The sequence below is a fragment of the Cebus imitator genome, unplaced genomic scaffold, assembly GCF_001604975.1.
Source record: "Cebus imitator isolate Cc_AM_T3 unplaced genomic scaffold, Cebus_imitator-1.0 Scaffold453, whole genome shotgun sequence".
Classification (NCBI taxonomy): domain Eukaryota; kingdom Metazoa; phylum Chordata; class Mammalia; order Primates; family Cebidae; genus Cebus; species Cebus imitator.
In genome coordinates, this window is record NW_016107768.1 from 147,521 (window position 1) to 167,290 (window position 19,770).

General features: G+C 38.7%; 1 protein-coding gene across 3 annotated transcripts in view; it reads right to left on the reverse strand.

Annotated features, from left to right (window-relative positions):
• Positions 1–83: 83 nt before the first annotated feature.
• Positions 84–19,770, reverse strand: part of NEK3 (NIMA related kinase 3) — a 28,661-nt gene continuing 8,974 nt past the window's right edge. The window contains exons 6-16 of one of the 3 annotated variants that reach the window (XM_017511819.2): positions 18,196–18,263; positions 18,017–18,103; positions 14,803–14,857; positions 10,695–10,895; positions 10,225–10,297; positions 8,441–8,490; positions 4,344–4,446; positions 3,662–3,805; positions 2,748–2,882; positions 721–847; positions 84–230 (exon numbers count right to left, since the gene is read on the reverse strand). In XM_017511819.2, the coding sequence (XP_017367308.1) occupies positions 137–230; positions 721–847; positions 2,748–2,882; positions 3,662–3,805; positions 4,344–4,446; positions 8,441–8,490; positions 10,225–10,297; positions 10,695–10,895; positions 14,803–14,857; positions 18,017–18,103; positions 18,196–18,263 (1,137 nt within the window). In that variant the 3' untranslated portion in view covers positions 84–136. The remainder of the gene's footprint in view (positions 231–720; positions 848–2,747; positions 2,883–3,661; positions 3,806–4,343; positions 4,447–8,440; positions 8,491–10,224; positions 10,298–10,694; positions 10,896–14,802; positions 14,858–18,016; positions 18,104–18,195; positions 18,264–19,770) is intronic. The other 2 variants (XM_017511821.2, XM_037732548.1) reach the window with 2 other exon arrangements.

A 19,770-nucleotide genomic window follows, 5' to 3' on the forward strand; every position in this document is an offset into this window, starting at 1 on the left:
GTAACAAGAGCGAAACTCCATCTCAAAAAAAAAAAAAAAAATATATATATATATATATATATATATATATATATATACACATACATCTTATTAACTAATAATCATCCCAACACGAACTCCTCATTGAAGCTTCTCCTCAATGTGGCTCAGGATCGCACTGGCCTTGCCATCCAGCTCGCTTCTTCAGTTCTGACACCCAGTCAGGGTTGTCATCTTCTTCCTCAAAGTCCCTGTGAAAAAACAGTTTGGACCATAAACCTCTACAATAGGTCCACAGTATCTTTGATGAATTCAAAGCAGAACGCCACCATAACAATATTTAAGCTTCTGAAAAACAAGTTCTATAAAGCAACTAAAGGGAAGAAATTGTTAGTTCTTCCAAAAGATCACTTGTTTTACTGTTTCTAAAACTTTCAAAAATATAAAACCGAATATATTAAGAAATTACAAGTCCAAGCTGAAAGGTTATAGGTGTAGGGCTCAATCAGGAATTTTATAATCATAATGTAAGGATTGTAACCCAACCCAGACAAAAGATCAGGATATAAATATCCATTTATGATGAAATAGGTCCCTAGTAAACCTCAAATTATCATGGTCTAATTTAAATCAATCTCTCTCTTTCTCTCTCTGTCTCTCTCTCTCTCTCTCTCTCTCTCTCTCTCTCTCTCACACACACACACACACACAGCTAAGCTTTCTACGCATATCACAACATACGTGTCCTCCTCATCTCGCCCAGGCTCAAGTCGCTCTGGATCCAAAATGACAGGATCATGACCTCCATCAACACTGTCTGATGTTTCTGTTTCTTCAGACAGGGGACCTTTCAAGAACCCTTCTGAACCTTCAGGATATATGAACAGAAAATATACCAATTTACACAGTATTTACTTATTTCACGCAGTTTGACTAAACTCCTCCACAAGCTTGCTGGCTAACTCAGGACAATGCCATGTCCTATAACTCTTTTGTAGTGTCTCCACACATTACCCAACATGGCTGTGGGCATAAATCAGGCCCCTGAAGCAGAAGCACCAGGATGTGAATTAAATTTATAAACAGTACTTTCTTTTTTCCTTTTTTTGAGTCAGGGTCTCATTCTGTCACCCAGACTGGAGTGCAGTGGCATCACAGCTCAATTCAGCCTTGATCTTCCAGGCTCAGGAGATCCACCTACCTTAGACTCTTAAGTAGCTCAGACTATAGGTGTCCAGAACCATACCTGGCTAATTTTTTAGTAGAGACGAGGTATGGCTATGTTGCCCAGGCTTGTCTTGAACTCCCGAGCTCAAGTAATACTCCCTGCTTCAGCCTCCCAGGAGGCTGGGATTACAGTCGTGTGCCACCACACCCAGCCTATAAACATGATTTTCTTTAAGAGAAAAAAAATTTGGAAAATTACAATAAAACCCTCCAAATATAAGAATGTATATTAAGGCAATAAAAGTTACCTTTGGAAGTTGGATTATAGCAATTTCTTTTTTCCTCTCAGCTTTCCCCTCCCAAGTTTTCACAATGAGGGGGAAGAAAAGTAGGAAACTGAAGGAAGACTACATGTATGCTTTAAAAAAATTTTCCAGGTAGTAATTACTTCTGGATTTTTACAAACAGCATGAAAACCTAACCTAAAAACATGGGCTGAATCTTATAAAAGGCATTTCAAAATAGAACTATGATATATTTTTTGAACATGGAGTTTCCTAAAATGACAAAACCATCACTAAACCAGACACAAAAGCCAGGACCTAAAATTGCTAAATTAAAATTCATAACCATTAACCTTCCTTAATATCTCCCTTCTGTGTATCAGCCTCTCCTTAGGGCTTTCATAATGTTTTGTACTCTGCTCTGTCTGAATGCATACATCACAGAGCATGATCATTCTTTATCAGTGTGCTGACCTCCCAGGTAATGAACTCCTTCGTCCTTAGGGTAGGAATTGTGTTTTCTTTCTTTATCTTAACCTATATTAGGCATTCAATAAATATTGACCAAATAAACAATCGTTGCAATAAATATAGTCAGACTTGCCATACCATTACATGCTCTACTTGGTATAATTTATCTTAGATCTTAACCTAGCAAGGTAGCTTAGTTATTAAATCATCATAATTATAATACACATACACATATACATATCTAATGCAGACCACTGGCCTAGATTCCTAAGGATAGTATTATAAAAAATTATTTTATACAATTTTAGTAAAAATGTCTGTTAAAAAAATTTAAAAATCAAATCCTAATTGTTCATCCTTTTTGAGCTCTATTCAATGTAACAGAGTTTAGGTATACAGCAGAAGAAATCTTGGAGTTGTTGCTAAGGCAATGGCATATTTGCATTATAAAAATGGGCTACTCTTCAAGGATAGTAGTAGCAGGATTATTAAAATAAGCAAACAAATGAGCAAATAGAAGTAATGTAGCTCTATGAAAAACTTTAGTTGTAGCTTAAGACTGGATAGAAAAGATGCAAAAACATGCAAAAAGACAATACTATGAATTATTCTATAACTTTGAAATCAGAGGGTTTCTGGGAGGAGAAACGCTTTGATTTTAGTTTCGGAAGGTGAGAAAATTTCTGTGGATGGATAGTGGTGATGGCTGCACAGCAGGGTGAAGCACTGAGTGCCCCTGAACTGTGCACTTTAAAATGGTTCGGATGTAAATTTTAGGTTGTATCTTTTTACCACAATCTTCAAAAAGTCAAAGGGTTTCCAAGGTCGCATACAGACATGAATTACCTGGTCTATATATTGTGTATGTTTGAAATGCCAAGCTGAGGTCAGCATTCTGAAGGATGTTCAACAAAGTGCCAGGGGTCTCTTTGAGCCACTGCTTACGAGTAGTATTTTTGCTGTACTTTATTACAGAACCACCTAGTTGTGAAAAGACAAAAATTAGTGTCAAATAAAAAAAGACTTTTCAGCATGTACCTTCTGTGACATGGTAAAAGCCCCATAAAACTGCATACCTCAACCATACCTCGGCTTTCTGTTGAAACTGCTCTCTATAACCCAAAGGTGAATAAGTAATTAAGGACTGTGATTTCCACCCTACCCAGACAACGTGTAAACAAATGCTAATCTTGGCTTTTGTGAACCACTTAAGTAACAATCACAATGTCAAAAGTCCCCTGGCCCTTGGAGTGTCCAGAGCCCCTCACCCTATCTTCGCCCAGGAATCCACTGGAATGTCTGGAACCCCCTCACCCTCATCCCCGCCCAGGGGGTGATTTACAGAATCCACTAGCCCTCAGAACGTCTGAAGCCCCTCACCCCCACCCCTGCCCCTCACCCTCACTCCCGAGGTGGTTTTTACGGGCATAAAAGATCTTGACACCCTCCATTCGGGGCCACGGGTTGGAGAGATGCGAGTCTTTATGGCCGCCGGCAATAAAGACCCTGCAATTTGGCATACTTTTGTCTTGGTGTTGACTTTCTATGCTCGGGCCAGTACAACACCTTCCAGATCATATTTTCAAGCAAAGTTAATTATATCTGACTGTCAACTAAAATCTGCTTCACTCAGCTGTGTGAGCAATGCTCTGATGTGTGATGCCAAATACCTTTCACAGACAATAAAAACCTCTAGCGCACCGAACAACTACTAGGAAAAGTTCTCTAATAAAATAATAGTATTCAGTCTCATTACTAACCTCTATCATCCTCTGCTGTTAAACTGGAGGTGAGTATGGATGCATTTTCCAGAGCTGTGAGAGCTGTATTAGGTACATTTTTCTCCCACTGTCGCCTGTGAAGATTTGGTGCACTGGCTTTCTGCAGATGGACTGACTTGTTACCTGATTTTAAAGTGTTAAGAAAGAAATGCCAAGCATGTATTTTACGTATTCATCTCTGTCCACACACATACTCTAACAACAATATGGAAGTGTTTTTCTCTTTCAAACTCAGATCTAGCAACAATGTTCTTTCAAATCTAAGCAAAGAACACTTTTTAAAAACTCCAAAATGAAAAGTTAAAATGAATTGTTAATGTGACTGAATTAAAAAATAATAATATGTATACAGTTACATATTACACACTGTACAAGAATGAAGCCCTGGGAGGACTTACACACACACAGTAGGACATGCTTTTTATGTCGTATAGTGTAATAAATACTACTCTTCTTAATGGCTCTTACTGATAAATACTAATCTCTCTTTTGTGGTAAATAAAATATTCCTAAAACATTAAATAAGTTACCAGGTAAGCAAAAAAATACTGACTTGTACTCTTGTTTATGATACCTGAGACCTAGTAACATAAAACTTGGTATTTCCTCTGTATTCCCACAACTCCTCATCTAAAAAATGATTAGAATTTCAGTAACTTACCTTTTTCTTCTCTGTTTACTCTTCTCAATGCACTTTCACCTAAATTTTCATTAATGCTTTCCAAATCAGGATGGTTACACTTCCTGTCTTGTTCTTCTTCCTGCTTTAAAAGAAATTTAAAAGACAGGTTAAATAATGCTTGATTTGCTAGAATAAAAAAGGTAAACACATATGCAAAGTCAGCTATTTTAATTTCAAATAAAAATTAATGGATTAAAAAACATGACTAATCATAGAACCCCAAAGATATGTATATTAATAACCATATAGATGTATTTAATAACATGTATATTAATCATGAACCTACATATGTGTATATAATAGGCATACACAGTCATAGCCATTAATATCAATGATTATAAATATGAAGAGAATATATTAAAATGACAGATGTTTGGCAGGTCTTTATAAGGAAAAGAGTAATGAAAAATTTCAATATGGTGTGCTGTATTAGGCTTTACGAACTATAATATCAAAATCAGATATTTTATAAAGTTGCCATATAGAATCAAAATGTTACCACTTAATTCAGTATCTTTCCAAATTATCTAAGCCCTTGATTTATTTCATGAAATATAATAATACGCTATCTAGTTTACTAAATCTGCATCTATTTTGAGGAGTACATACTGAATGCCTAACAGTCCCAGGCAAACAAGTTCTCAGTTATTTGTTAAATGAATAAACAAGCAATACGCTTGGCTGGCATGTTGGGTTTTCTTATTTGTAAGCAGTGGTTCTCACACTTCTCTTCCTACACATGTAGGGAACACAAAAATCTGTCACTTTTCAGTGGTGGCTCATTTAAAGCAGTGATTTCAAAGCCTCCTACACTCAAGATCGACATCAGAATCTTGAGGAATAGTGGTGAAGGGCAGCTGTGAAAAGCCCCCAGGGGACTCCAGTCTTTCCTTGCCATTGGGGATCACTGCTTTCTGCATCTGCAGTGGCCTCCCACCGTCTTCTGGATGCTATTCAATCTGCCTTCATTGCCACCATCCTTTGCTGGCCTGCACACGAGTTTCCTGCCTCAAGTCCTTCATGCCCTGACTGAGGTTTTGGACTTTTCTCCATTCTGTTTACATGTTGCACCCTTTTCATTTTGTGAGCACATATTGCTGTGTTCACTACAGGCGGTATCAAATTATAGTGCATGGACACAGATCATCTGCAAAGGTACACAAGGAAACATTTTAGGGGATAGAAATTCTTTTCTTTTTGAGACAGGGTCTTCCTGTGTCACCCAGGCTGGAGTGCAGTGGTGCAATCATAGCTCACTGCAGCCTCAACCTCCCAGGCTCAGGCAATCCTCCTGCCTCAGCTTCCCAATAGCTGGGACTACAGGCATGTGACACCATGCCCAGCTACAATTTTTAATTGTTTGTAGAGATGAGGTCTCACTGTGTTGCCCAGGCTGGTCTCAAATTCCTGGCCTCAATCGATCCTCCTGCCTCCATCATCCAGCCACCCTGCCCCGCCTGGAAGTCCTACATGATGACTGTGGCAGGGGTTATACGGATGTTTAAATACCATCATCAAAAGTTATCAAATTGGGCATAAAAATGGGTAAATTTTGTGGCACGTAAATTATAACTCAAAAAGCTGGGAAAAAACAGACACTGCAATGAAAAGAAAAAAGTACAGAAGCCTGTATTCCATTTGTAGCAACATAATGGTGGGATGTTATTTATTTACAACCTATGCTTTATTCAAAACATTTACAACAAGTTTAATTACTAGTACATTCTATAAAGAGAGTAATTTGTTGTCAATACAACATATTTTCCTTTTTGAATTAAAAGGTTAGGCCAGGCAAGGTGGCTCACACCTGTAAATCCCAGCACTTTGGGAGGCCAAAGCGGGAGGATCACTTAAGCCCAAGAGTTCAACCAGCCTGGGCAACGTGGTGAGACCTCATCTCTAGAAAAAGTTAGAAAAGTATCTGGGTGTGGTGGCATGCACCTGTAGTTCCAGCTACTTAAGAGGCTGAGGTGGGAGGATCCCTTGGGCCTAGAGGTCGAGTGTGCAGTGAATGGTATTCATACTACTACACTCCAGCCTGGGCAACAGGGTGAGATGAAAAGAAGAAAGAGGAGGAAGAAAGGGAGGAAGAGAAGGAAGGAAGGAAGGAGAAGAAGGCAGGGTGGGAAGAGGGGAGGGAAGGAGGAAGGGAAGGAGAGAGAGAGGAAAAAAGAGAGAAAAAGGAAGGAAGAAAAGAAAAAGAGAGAAAGGGAAAGGAGAGGAGAGCAAAGCAAGGTTAATTGAAATATTGAAGAAAAAAATCAATAGTATACAATTTGCTAAGGTGGGTGTGACAACACTGGAACATGAATCGGCTGTTAATATCCACAGCTTTATGGAAGCTTCAGTGTAAAAGAATGTCACAGTTGCCCAGGGACAGACAGGACGAACAGGACCCCAAATGCCAGCCTGAAAATTGATTCTTAGGATAACAAGGAGGTGCTACAAGGCATTGAACAGAAAAATGTTAAGATCAAAATAGTAATCTAAATGTTAGTCAGCACAGCAATAAAAAGAAATGAAGTTCTGACACATAGAAGAACTTAAAAACACTATGTAAGTGAAAGAGGCCAGACACAAAAGGACAAATATTGTATGATTCCACTTATATGAAATACTTAGAATCAGCAAATTCACACAGAGATTTGAGCGGCTACCAGATTTGAGATTAGAGGCTGTAAGGGCTGCAGTGGTGGAAGTGGGGAGTTATTGTTTAATAGGTACTGAGATTCCGTTTGGGATGATAAAAAGTTTTGGAAATAGATGGTTGTACAATATTATGAATGTAATTAAGACCACTGAATTGTACACTTAGAATTGGCTAAAATGGCATATTTTATGTTATGTATATTCTACCACCATAAAAAAAAAAAAGCAGGCTAGGCGTGGTGGCTCACGCCTGTAATCCCAGCACTCTGGGAGGCCGAGGCAGGCAGATCACATGAGGCCAGGAGTTCAAGACCAGCCAGGCCAACATAGCAAAACTCCATCTCTACTAAGACAAAAAATTACCTGGGCATGGGTGGCCCATGCCTGTAGTCCCAGCTAACCAGGAGGCTGAGGCATGAGAATCATATGAACCCAGGAGGCAGAGGTTGCAGTCAGCTGTGATCGTGCCACTACACTGCAGCCTGGGCAGCAGAGGGAGACTGTTTCAAAACAAATAAATAAACCAAAAAGCAGCCAGGTCCAATGGCTCACACCTATAATCCCAGCACTATGAGAGGCCAAGACAGGAGGATCACTTGAGGACAGGGATTTGACACCAGCCCAGGTAACACAGCAAAACTCCATCTCTAAAAAAAAAAGCCAAAAAAAAAAAAAAAATTAGCTGGGCATGGTGGCACATGCCTGTAGTCCCAGCTACTTGGGAGGCTGAGGTGGGAAGATCACTTGAGCCCAGGAGTTCAAAGAAGCCATGTGCACACCACTGTACTCCAGGTTGGATGCCAGAGTGAGACCCCATCTCAAATAAATAAATAAAGCCATGGTAATACAAGATTTTCATGACTGAAAGGAGGACAAAATTCTTTCACATCTGTATTGAAACCACTGCCATCAATAATTAAAACTGGAAAAACAATAAATGGTGACCTAAAGTGGCTCAGCTGATAGTGCGGGAGAACAGCTACCAGTTATTTCATACACCAAAAGATGAAGAATTACTTAATTGGAGGGACCAAGTGAGTCTTCCAAATATCTCACGGTACTTAAGGGTACCCAGTACCCAGGAGATGCATGTTTCATAAATGTGATTTCTTTTTTTTGAGATGGAGTTTTGCTCTTGTTGCCCAGGCTGGAATGTAACGGCATGATCTCAGCTCAGTGCAACCTCCGTCTCCAGGTTCATTCGATTCTTCTGCCTCAACCTCCTGAGTAGCCGGGATTACAGGCATGTGCCATCACAATCAGCTAATTTTTGTATTTTTAGTAGAGACAGGGTTTCATCATGTTGGCCAGGCTGGTCTCAAACTCCTGACCTCAAGTGATCCACCTGCCTCAGCCTCCCAAAGTGCTGGGATTACAGGCGTGACCCACCACACCCAGCCTCATAAATTTAATTTTAAAGCACTTACCACTGTGCTTGCTTCATTTCCCAAAGCTATCGTGATTCTGCTAGAGTTTGCTTTCAAAAGAGAGAGAAAAGACAGAGAGATAAAACACATAAAGGTTCATCCTATTAACGTCCTAATATGATCTGCATGCAGCTTGAGGTTATTAAAGTCAAGGACCCAAAGCTCTTTGATATCCTGAATGGGAATATCAAGCTTTAATCACCTAATAATACATCTCAGTTGTTCAAGGAGGCTATTTCCACCGTTTCATTCCTACAGTTAAAATCTGAAAGTTAAAAGAGATCTCTATCCACTTAACGCCAACCCATTTAGGCACAAAGAGGTAATATACTCTGCATGCCTAAGGTCATTCTCCCCTTTAGTGCATGCTGGCTAGTGGAGTCCCTGCTTTTCCTGTCAGCTGTCACAGCTGGTGGAATAGGTGTCCCTAACAAGAAGTGAGCTCTTTATTAGCTCACAAGAGAGGAGCAGAAGGAGTCAGGAGAGAACTCTGGCAACTGATCTCTTTGGTAGGAATGGCTAAGCCTCGTTTTTCTCCAGCAGAGCCCTGTGGTTCATGTGCCTTGTTCATTCAACATTTTAAAAAATTGTTATTGAACATCGATGATGACTCACTGAATATATGAGTAAGCAAGTCAGAAACAATCCCCCACTATTCCATTTCATTGTTCTGGTCTGTCTACAGATTAAACTGGAGATGCCACCAGACATATGGTCCCAATCTAGTGACATTTCTCTAACTACTTGATTCTTCTTTTTAAAAACTGTAAAACTATACTTTTCAGGTGGGTATGGTGGCTCATGCCTGTAATCCCAGCACTTTGGGAGGCCAAGGTGGGTGGATCACCTGAGGTCAGGAGTTTGAAACCAGCCTGGTCAACATGGTGAAACCCTGTCTCTATCAAAAAAAAAAAAAAAAAAATTAGCCAGGTGTGGTGGTGCATGCCTGTAGTCTTAGCCACTCTGGAGGCTGAGGCACATGAATCGCTTGAACCCAGGAGGCAGAGGTTGCAGTGAGCCAAGATCGTAACCACTTCAGGCTGGGAGACAGAGTGAGACCATGTCTCAAAATAAAATAAAGTTAATTTTTAAAAAACCCACACTTTTCCAAACTACCTTGACACTTTTCTTAGTCTCTTTTTTTCTTGCCCAGCATTTTAAAACTAATTTCCCATTACCTTGGGATGTGAACAAAAGCCACAGAATAACACCTATGCTAACGCAAACTGGTAAAACAAGGGTAACTGGCTATCTCTTAACTAATGGAGAAAAGATTGAGTTATAAGACTAAAGGGTTTACATCTTCCAAAACAACACTTAAAAGTTAAGTTTAAGAAAATCCAGTTCTCAAAATATTTCTTTTGTAGTATCTGCATATAACATTATGATAAAGAGCACCAGGCATATGGGATATATACGGGATACATTTTCCTATAAGATTAGTGCTATATTTTCATGGATAGATTCTTAGGTCAGCCCACAGAAGAAGCTTTCTATCAGACCTACACAGCAAGCCAGAGAAAATGTGGTACTAATAATGACAACATAATCTTTCCATCACTAAAATATCCCAAACTAGGCTTTTTTAAATCCCAATTTTTTTCAGAGATCAGAAAGTACAGTATTCAGTACAGACTTACATGTAAGGTAACAAAAAGAAAATGTTCATTTGAGGAGTATCTCTGATAATTATTTCTAATAACTTAAAAATTACACATTTTTCTGTGATAGTATATTTTTAAAAGAGCACTTAACAAAAAAAATATGCTGTCCAAAATTCTTACTTTTTTTCCTTGGTGTATTATGCTTAGAGTTTTTTATTTCTTCTAATACCTGCTCACCATATTCCATGACGACCTGAAATTTAAAGTTGAGAATTTAAAGATGTGAAAACATACTTTTCTATAGATACTGCCATGATTTCATTTCACCATCAGCATTCTTCAGCACAATATTTCAAGGTGAGAAACAAAAGTGCCACTTAAAAAAGTACATATAATTTAGATAGACAAATGTAGACATTTATGTCTAAAAAAAGGTCTGGAAGGATACACAAACTGTAACTGTGATTATTCTTGGGGAACAGCATTGTGGCGGGGGAAAGAGGAAGAAAAGGAAGTTTTAAGTTTTTATTTTTTAATATACTTCTGTATCATTTGGATTTTGATGAGCTCAGGTAATATGTAATGTTAAAAGATAAACCATTTGCCATACACTTGAAAACTGTTCACAGCCAGTCCAACACAGATCGTACCTCAGGGGGTAAGCACTTCTGTACAAGCTGGGCTAGGATGCCTCGGGACAGAAGAGTTGTAGCCGAAGGACGATGTGAGGGATTCCTTTTAAACATCTGCTTGACTAGGAACTGAAGTTCATAGGAGTAATGAGACGGCAGTGGACGGATGGACCCTTGACATATTTTGAGGATAAGATTTTTCCAACTATTTGCCTGAAACTAAAAAGAAAAACTGAACTTTAAAAACAGATACCGGGGAAAAAATGGAAGAAACTACCAGCTGTGTAAATTATTTTAATTTAATAAACATATCTGCTATCTGGTCATTTTTCTTTCTAGAGGTGTCCTTAAGATACCATTACATAATCTTAAGGTGGTTTAGGAGAAAGTTGAATGTGAATAGCAAAAAGCTTCCCCCTCTAGAAAAGGTATTTCCATCAATGCCTGCTTTGACTACCTTATTAGTCATAATGTTTTTGCAGATATACATTATTAATATATATTGAAAATCAAAGTAATATATACATGTTAAATATGTATGACATTTTAAAACATCAAATGATACTAAAAGGCTTATAATAAGTGTGATATCCCTTCACTACACCCCTCCCCAGAAACTGCCAGGCCTGCTCCATAGCAACATGCACTTCAGACTTTTCCAGTTTTCTGCAGGTGGTTTTCCGGCTTGAGTGCAGTGGTGCAATCACAGCTCACTGCATCCTTGACCTCCTGGGCTCAAGCGATCTCCCACCTCAGCCTCCCAAACAGATGGAACTACAGGCATGTGCCACCAATCTCAGCTAATTTTTTAATTTTTTTTTTTTTTTTTTTTTTTTTTTTTTAATTTTTTTTTTTTTTTTTTTTTTTTTTTTTTGTAGAGACAGGGTTTCGCTATGTTGCCCAGGCTGGTCTTGAATTCCTGGGCTCAAACGATCCTCCCACTTTGGCTTCCCAAAGTGCTGAGATTACAGGCATGAGCCACTGCACCTTGCCAGACTTTTCCAGTTTTAAACTTCTACTGCAAAATCCTTTTTAACCATCCCTGTCATTAAAGTAGCTATTAAAGTTTGACGAGTAACAGTGTGGGATATACAATGACAGACTGCAGTAACATTTTAAAAGTTTTCCATGTATAATAAATATATCAGAACATTAGATGTCAGCCTTGGTAATGTTTATGAAAGAACATGTTAGCATTCTATCTTGAAGCGTATTGCCCTAATACCTATGTGATGGGTTGATAGGTGCAGCAAATCACCATGGCACACGTTTCCATGTAACAAAGCTGCACACCCTGGACATGTACCCCAAAATTAAAAATAAATATTAAAAAATGATATTGTATTAATTATTGACTAATTATGTTTGAAAATGTTTTCTGATCTGTATATTATGTGTTTATTTATGGTATCTTTTGCTATGCAAAATTTATAATTTAGTATAGTCAAATTTATTCATCATTTTTCCTTAATAATTTCTGCTTGTTGAATCTTGTTTAAGGAATGTTTCTATACCTCAAGGCTATGTCAAATGTTAATTACAGTGTGGGGTATACGTATGCTTTTTGTATAATCTTTGTAATTTTTCTGTAAATCCAAAACTGTTTAAAATTTTTTTAAAGTTTATTTTTTAAAAAGTGTATTGTCCCATGAATAAAAAAATGCAAGTCAATATATGAAAAACAAAAATCAACATATAACAAAGGACAACTTCTGATCATGACAAATACTACTGAATCTGCTTTGCCTCTGGCTTTTTAACCATTACACCAATCATCTGCATTTCCTAAAGTTTTGAGAACAACTTCTGTCTTCGAGTACACAAGAGATGACAGATCTTGTGCCAAATATTCAAGGCACAATAGTCCTTAATACTCATTCTTGCTAGAAAAAAAAAAGAATGTGTATATATAAGTTATGAAAAAGATACAGTCAGGAAGTAAACAATTAAAAGATGTAGGAATTTAAAAAATACTTTTATTTGTATACTATGTTGCTTCTCAACTTGGGCTGTACACTGTAATCACCTGCTTTGAAAACATGCCCAGGACATTATCAGAGATTTTAATTCAGTCACTGTGGTGTGGGCCTCAGCATCAGCATTTTAAAGGTTCCCCAAGCTGTTCTAACTGCACAGCTGTCATTATAAACCACTTATATTCAAGAAAGATAATCTCTCATTAATACCAGGTGTCTTCAGTTTGTCTACTTTCATCTGGTAGTGGTGAAGGATGTTTGTCAACCATTCACTCTCTCCTGAGCTCTACATGCCTTCAAGTACATCTGTAAAAAGCTAAGTTTCAATCTGTACCCAAAGAACAGAATTGATTTCTATGCAAAGCTAAGAACTAATAGGAATTAGCCCCGAAATTGTTGTTCTATATAATAAACTACTGCTGAACAAGCGGGACAAGTTATTTGACTTTTTTTGTTCATATTTTTAAAAATATCTTGAAAAAATAATAGGGCAAAGTCTGTGTTTTCATGATATTTCAGTTAAAGAGGAAACTCATATGATAAGTGAAATCTAACTGCAAAAAGCTGAGGAAATAAATGGTGCAGGCACTCTCGCAAAGTTTGGTGCTTCCTCAAAAAGCCAAATACAGTTACAATATGACCCAGCAGTTCCACCACTAGATACATACCTCAGAATTTGGAATCAAGGACTCTAACAGATAATTGTACATCATTGTTCATAACAGCATTATTTACAACAGCCAAAAGATAGAAACAACCCAAGTATCCATCGACAAATGAATGGATAGGCCAGGCGTGGTGGCTCACGCCTATAATCCCAGCACTTTGGGAGGCCAAGGCAGGTGGATCACCTGAGGTCAAGAGTTCGAGATCAACCTGGCCAACATGGCAAAACCGTCTCCTGTACAAATTAAAAAAAAAAGATTAGCCAGGCATGATGGCAGGTGCCTGTAATCCCAGCTACTTGGGAGGCTGAGGTAGGAGAATTGCTAGAACCCTGTGGGTAGAGGTTTCAGTGAGCTTAGATCGCATGACTGCACTCCAGCCTGGATGACAGAGTGAGACTCCATCTCAAAAATAAAAATAAAGATAAAAATAAAAGAAAAAATTTAAAAAACCAGATGAATGGATACACATGTCTATACATACAATGGAATACTATTCAGCCATGAAAAGGAATGGAATTTTGATACATGCTACAACATGGATGAACCTTGAAAACACTGTGCTAGTGAAATAAACCAGACACAAAAGGGCAAATGTTGTATAATTCCAGTTGTATGAGATATCTAGAATATGTAAATTTATGAGGCATAAATTAGATTAGCAGGGAAAGTGAAGAAATGGGGAGTAACTGTTTAATGGGTACAGAGTTACCATTTGGGGTGATGAGAAAAGTTTTACAAAGAGATAGTAGTAGCTGGGCATAGTGGTTCATGCTTGTAATCCCAGCACTTTGGGAGGCTGAGGTGAGTGGATCACCTGAGGTCAGGAGTTCGAGACCAGCCTGGTCAACATGGGGAAAATACAAAAAAAAAAAAGAAAAAATACAAAAATGTCTCCAGCAAAAATACATAAAAAACAAAGTAGCTGGGCTTGGTGGCATGCACCTGTAGTCTCAGCTACTCGGGAGGCTGAAGTAGGAGAATCATTTGAACCCAGGAGATGGAGGTTGCAGTGAGTCAAGATACCACTGCACTCCAGACTGGGCAACAGAGTAAGACTCCATCACACACACAAAATAAATAAATAAATAAATAAAACCCAAAGAGATAGTAGTGATGGTTGCGCAATATTGTGAATGTAATTAATGACAATGAATTGTATAATTAAAAATGGATAAAATGGCAAATTTTATATTTATTTTATCAAAATAAAAAATTAAGAATAGCAAAAACAAAGAAAAGAGGGAAAGAGAAAGAAAAAGAGAGAGAAAGGTTATGTATTGCACAGCAAAACTAAATAATGGGAATTTACTATTAGTAGATGCTACAAAGCTAGCTCAGGGCAGATGACTGCACTGGAAACATACATCAACTTTTATAATGACTTCATCCTAGGGAAGCAAACTGCCAACTAAAATCTGTCACCTAATTAGGACTCAGCTAGATATGACATGCTGCCTTTTCCATTTTGCACGCCATACTTACTGGATGCTTAAGGGTACAGAGTTCATACAGAATGCATCCCAAGGACCAGATGTCACTGAAAGCATAAAGAAGAAGCAATGTAATAACAAATGGGTTATGTACTTTCTAATATAAAAAATATTTTCTTACCTTTATAAGACTAGACATCACAAGTAATTCCTAGGCATTATAATAAAACAGATAATTTTGGTCTGACACCTAGATACTTCCTAAGAGTAACGTTCACAATAAAACTCTCTGCTCTTCAATCACCACCCCTTCAAATTAGGGTGGCTGACATATCACTTCAGTAGTATTTGGGAATTCAGTTGCAAGACAGAATATTTGTGGACTCAGATGATCACAGCTGGAAGGACTCTGGAAGGCATCCAGTGAGCTTCCACTCCGACCACCCTGGATGTAGCACCCAGCCTTTGATCACATCTCCTGCTGGGCAGCTTTCAACCTCCTGCACAGTCTGCTCCCCTGCTGGATGGCTCTCAGGGTTAGTGTTCTTCTTTTTCAAAAGCCAAAATGTGTCCCTGGGAACTTTCTCCATCCCCGGAGTTAGCTCTATGTTCCAAAACAAAGAGACCAAGACTACTAATTATTCCATAAAATAGCTCTTCAAAATCCGGAGTTTTATAGTTGGCCCCATACCCTGCACTTCTTCATGCTAAGCCTCTCCAGGTTCCTCCATCATTCACACCACCTATTTGTCATCCTCTAGATTTTCCCTTTTCTTTTTTTAGGGATGGGGTCTCACCGTGTTGCCCAGGCTGGAGTGCAGTGGCTATTCACAAGCATGATGTCACTACACTGCAGCCCTGGAGCTTCTGGGCTCAAGCAATCCTCCTGCCTCTGCCTCCCAAGTAGTTAAGACTACAAGCACATACAACGGCCCAGCTCCTCCAGACTTTTCTAGATGACATGCCTTTTTATTTTAATTAATGGTTTTTTATCAACTGTTTCCCTTTTTAGTTTTTTTTAAATTTCAAATCTGGCCAGGCATGGTGGTTCACACCTGTAACCCGAGCACTTTGGGAGGCCGAGGCAGGCGGATCGCCTGAGGCCAGTGCTTCAAGACCAGCCTGGTCCAACATGTACTCAGGAGGCTGAGGCAGGAGAATTGCTTGAACCCAGGATTTGGAAGTTGCAGTGAGCCAAGGTTGTGAGGGGCTGTGTTAAGGTAAAAAACTTCTCTTTCCAGATCCACAAGGGGCGTGGTTTCAAAAGCAAGAGTCTCCCAGCACCAGGCCTCTATCCACGCCACCAACCGGGAATGTAAAGTTCTTTGTCTAGGTTTCCCGCTTGCGCTTGCGGGCTAGGTAAAGGAATCCAGGTAGGCTTCTTTGTCCAAAAAGCCCCCGGAAAGCTCTGGGGGGAGGAGGCTCTGTTGCGGACCAAGCAGCCAATCCGGTATCAGAGTCAAATCAATCACTCCAGAGGAAGTTTGAAAGAACTCCTCTCAAATTGGACGAGAATATTAATGAGGGATAACTCCAGGGTTAAAACTCCACTGCTCCTTCTCTATACGGATCACCCTCTGAATTCCCCTCCCACAACAGCGTGGGAGTTTTCTCTCTTTCTCTCTCTCCCTCTGCCTAATAAATCGGTTTTTCTGCAAAAACTTTTTGGGTCCACGATATTTATTTAAGCGGCAAGCTCACCGCTCCTCCTGGGACCCTTTCCCCATTCTCTGGGGTAAGAGAAGCCAAGGACCTCGGACTGGAGAACTGGAAGCGTCTTTGGGAAGTCCCCGCTCCCTCCCCCAGCTACAGTCGCACCACTGGACTCCAGCCTGGGCAACAGAGTGAGATTCCGTCAAAAAAAAAAAAAAAAAATTGAAATCTACAGAAAAGTTGCAAATGTCCATATGCCCTTATCTAGGTCCTGCAATCATTCCCATTGGCCATGTTTGCGTGCTGATCTCCCTCCCCTATATCTATCTGAACCTCCTGAAAAAAGGTTGCAGGTATCGAACACCTTATCCCTATATACATCAGCATGTATCTCCTAAGAACAAAGACGTACCCTTTCCCTCAGAAACACAATACTGTTATCACATCTGAGCAATTTAATCTCAATTCAGTAACATTATTTAATATTTACTGTATACCCACATTTCCCCAATTGTCCCAATAAGTCCTTGTAGAGTTGTTTTGTCTCCATTCAGTCAATTCTAATTTAAAGAAACCTGTTTAGTATAGACTGTCATACCCTTTTCAGAAAGCAAGTCAGCAAAAAGTAACACAGCCTTCAAGTGTTTCTACTTCTAGGAATCCATGCCAAGGATGTGACACAAAACAAGGACATCTTTATACACAAAAGGTATGTTAATCACAGCACTGCTTATGATACTGAAATCCAGAAACATAAGGCCAACAAAGGAATTACTAAGTAAATTTTGGAAGGGCCATATGGTAAAATATATGCAGCCATTAGAAAATTTATTAAGAGTTTAAGTATGCGAGGAAATGACTATTATGATATTAAATAACAAAAGCAAATTATACATAAAATATATCAACTAGTTTTAGGGGGAAAAGTGAATGAAGAAAAAAACAGCAAAATGTTATTAGCAGTTGGGAAATGTAGGTGATTTCCATGTCCTTTCTTACAGATCTACTTTCAATTTTTCCTGTACATCCATCCCCACGATGGGCACATATAATTTACATTCAGAAAAAATACTGCATTTTAAATCACTAAGATCTTCATACTAACCTCCTGCAATCAATGTATCTATCAACCAACTGCTTATAATCTATCCCTGTAAATAGTAACTCAATGACACAATCTATTGATTCTCAAATGTTGCTGTACATTGGAATCACCCAGTGATCTTGAAATATGACTGATGCCTGCTTCCTATCCTTTGGCATTTTGATTTAATTACTGTAGACATTAACAATGGGCTTTGGGATTTTTTAAAGTGGGAGCAGCAAAGTCAAGGAACCACTGATATAATTCATACCATCCCTAGAAATGACTAGCCTTTTTTTCAGCATTTGCTCCTCTCAACTATAATTAATAAAATTGGAAAACTATTACTTTCATCTAGCACCCTCGCAATATGGGTTATCAATATAGATTCCACACTGCTTTCAGATATACTTCTTAGAAATCAAATGATCCATGCATCTGCTTTGAAGTGACGTCAGTGTAGCATCATTTGCAGGCTACAATGCCTGTCACCAAATGGACACCCTTGTATCAGATATGCACCACTCACCTTTTATTGTTATAAGGCAGGTTTTCCCAAATTTCTGGAGGCACATAATAAGGTGTTCCCACATATGTACAAGCAAATGCCATCGGACTAAAATCATAAAAAGGCAAAGAATGATTACAGAGCATTCCTGAAAATGGATATTCTGATTACTGTCACTACAATAGAACAGAGATACATACGTAGAGAGAAGACGGGCAGATCCAAAGTCTCCCAATTTCACTTTTCCACTTTGAGTGAGGAAGATATTCTGCATTTAAAAAGAAGAACTCAGATTATGTTTTCCATCATCAAACATGAGGCAGATAAGGTGTCTTCCAATGCCTGCTGATGATGGAGATTAAGGGTAGAAATGCTGACTGCTGGGTCCCAGAATGAAGCACAAAACACCAAGATCCCCTCTTGACAGCTACACATTCCCCTGCTTGGAAACTCAGATGAGTGCTTCGAAATCTAACAAGCAAGTTTTAGGTTGTATCAGCAGACCCAATCTACCAAGTAAGAACCTGTGTCAGGGTGATGCCACATGGCAGGCCCAGATGTCAACCCTTTTCCATCTGAGAACACATGGGCTTAGCAAGTGGTCACTAAAAGAGAGCTAAGGACACATTAACATACACAGTCAAGTGCCACATTTCAGTCAACAACGGATGGCATATATATCAGTGGTCCCATAAGACTATAATACCATATTTTTACTGTACTTTTTCCATGTTTAAATACATAAATAGTTAGCATTGTATTACAATTGCCCAAGGAATTCAGTACAGTAACATGCTGTACAGGTTTGTAGCTGAGAAGCAACAGGCTACACTCTATAGCCTAGGTGTAGCAGGCTATACCATCTAGGTTTGTGTAAGTGCACTCTACTATGTTCACACGACAAAATCACCTTACGATGCATTTCTGAGTACTTATCTCCCTGTCGTTAAGTAATGCATGACTGTACTACTACAGAGATTTCAATGACTTTTTCTCAGGTATTACCTTATTTGGTTAGTATAAATATTAAGTCAAAGAGTACAAAGTTTCAGTTAGGACAAGTAAGTTCCGGTGATCTGCTGTACAACATAGTGACTATAGTTAATAATAATGCGTAGAATACTTAAAAAGTGCTGAGATTAGATCTTAAATGTCCTCACCACAAAAAAATAATAAGTATGTGAGGTGATAGAGGTATATTAATTACCTTGATTTAATAATTTTACAATGTGTGTACATATATATAAATATATAAAACATAATGTGTACATCATAAATATACATAATTTTTGTCAATTATATTTTAATAAAGGTGGGGGAAATTTTCATTCAAAAATTAAATAAATAAATATTAGGCTGACAGGTTGTTTTTTTTTTTCCTTTTTTTTTTTTGAGACAGTCTCACTCTGTCACCCAGGCTGGAGTGCAGTGATGTAATCTTGGCTCACTGCAACATAAGCCTTCTGGGTTCAAGAAATTCTTCTGCCTCAGCCTCCTGAGTAACTGGGACTACAGGAATGCGTCACCGTGCCTGGCTAATTTTTGTATTTTTAGTAGAAACGGGTTTCACCATGTTGGTCAGGCTAGTCTCGAACTCCTGACCTCATGATCTGCCCTCCTTAGTCTCCCAAAGTGCTGGGATTACAGGTGTGACCTACTGTGCCTGGTGTTAAAAATTTTTAAACTAAACAAAAATGTCCCAAGATGCATGGGATAACACAGCAAATGAATTAAATGGTATTTCTTTTGAGATGGAGTCTCACTATGCCACCCAG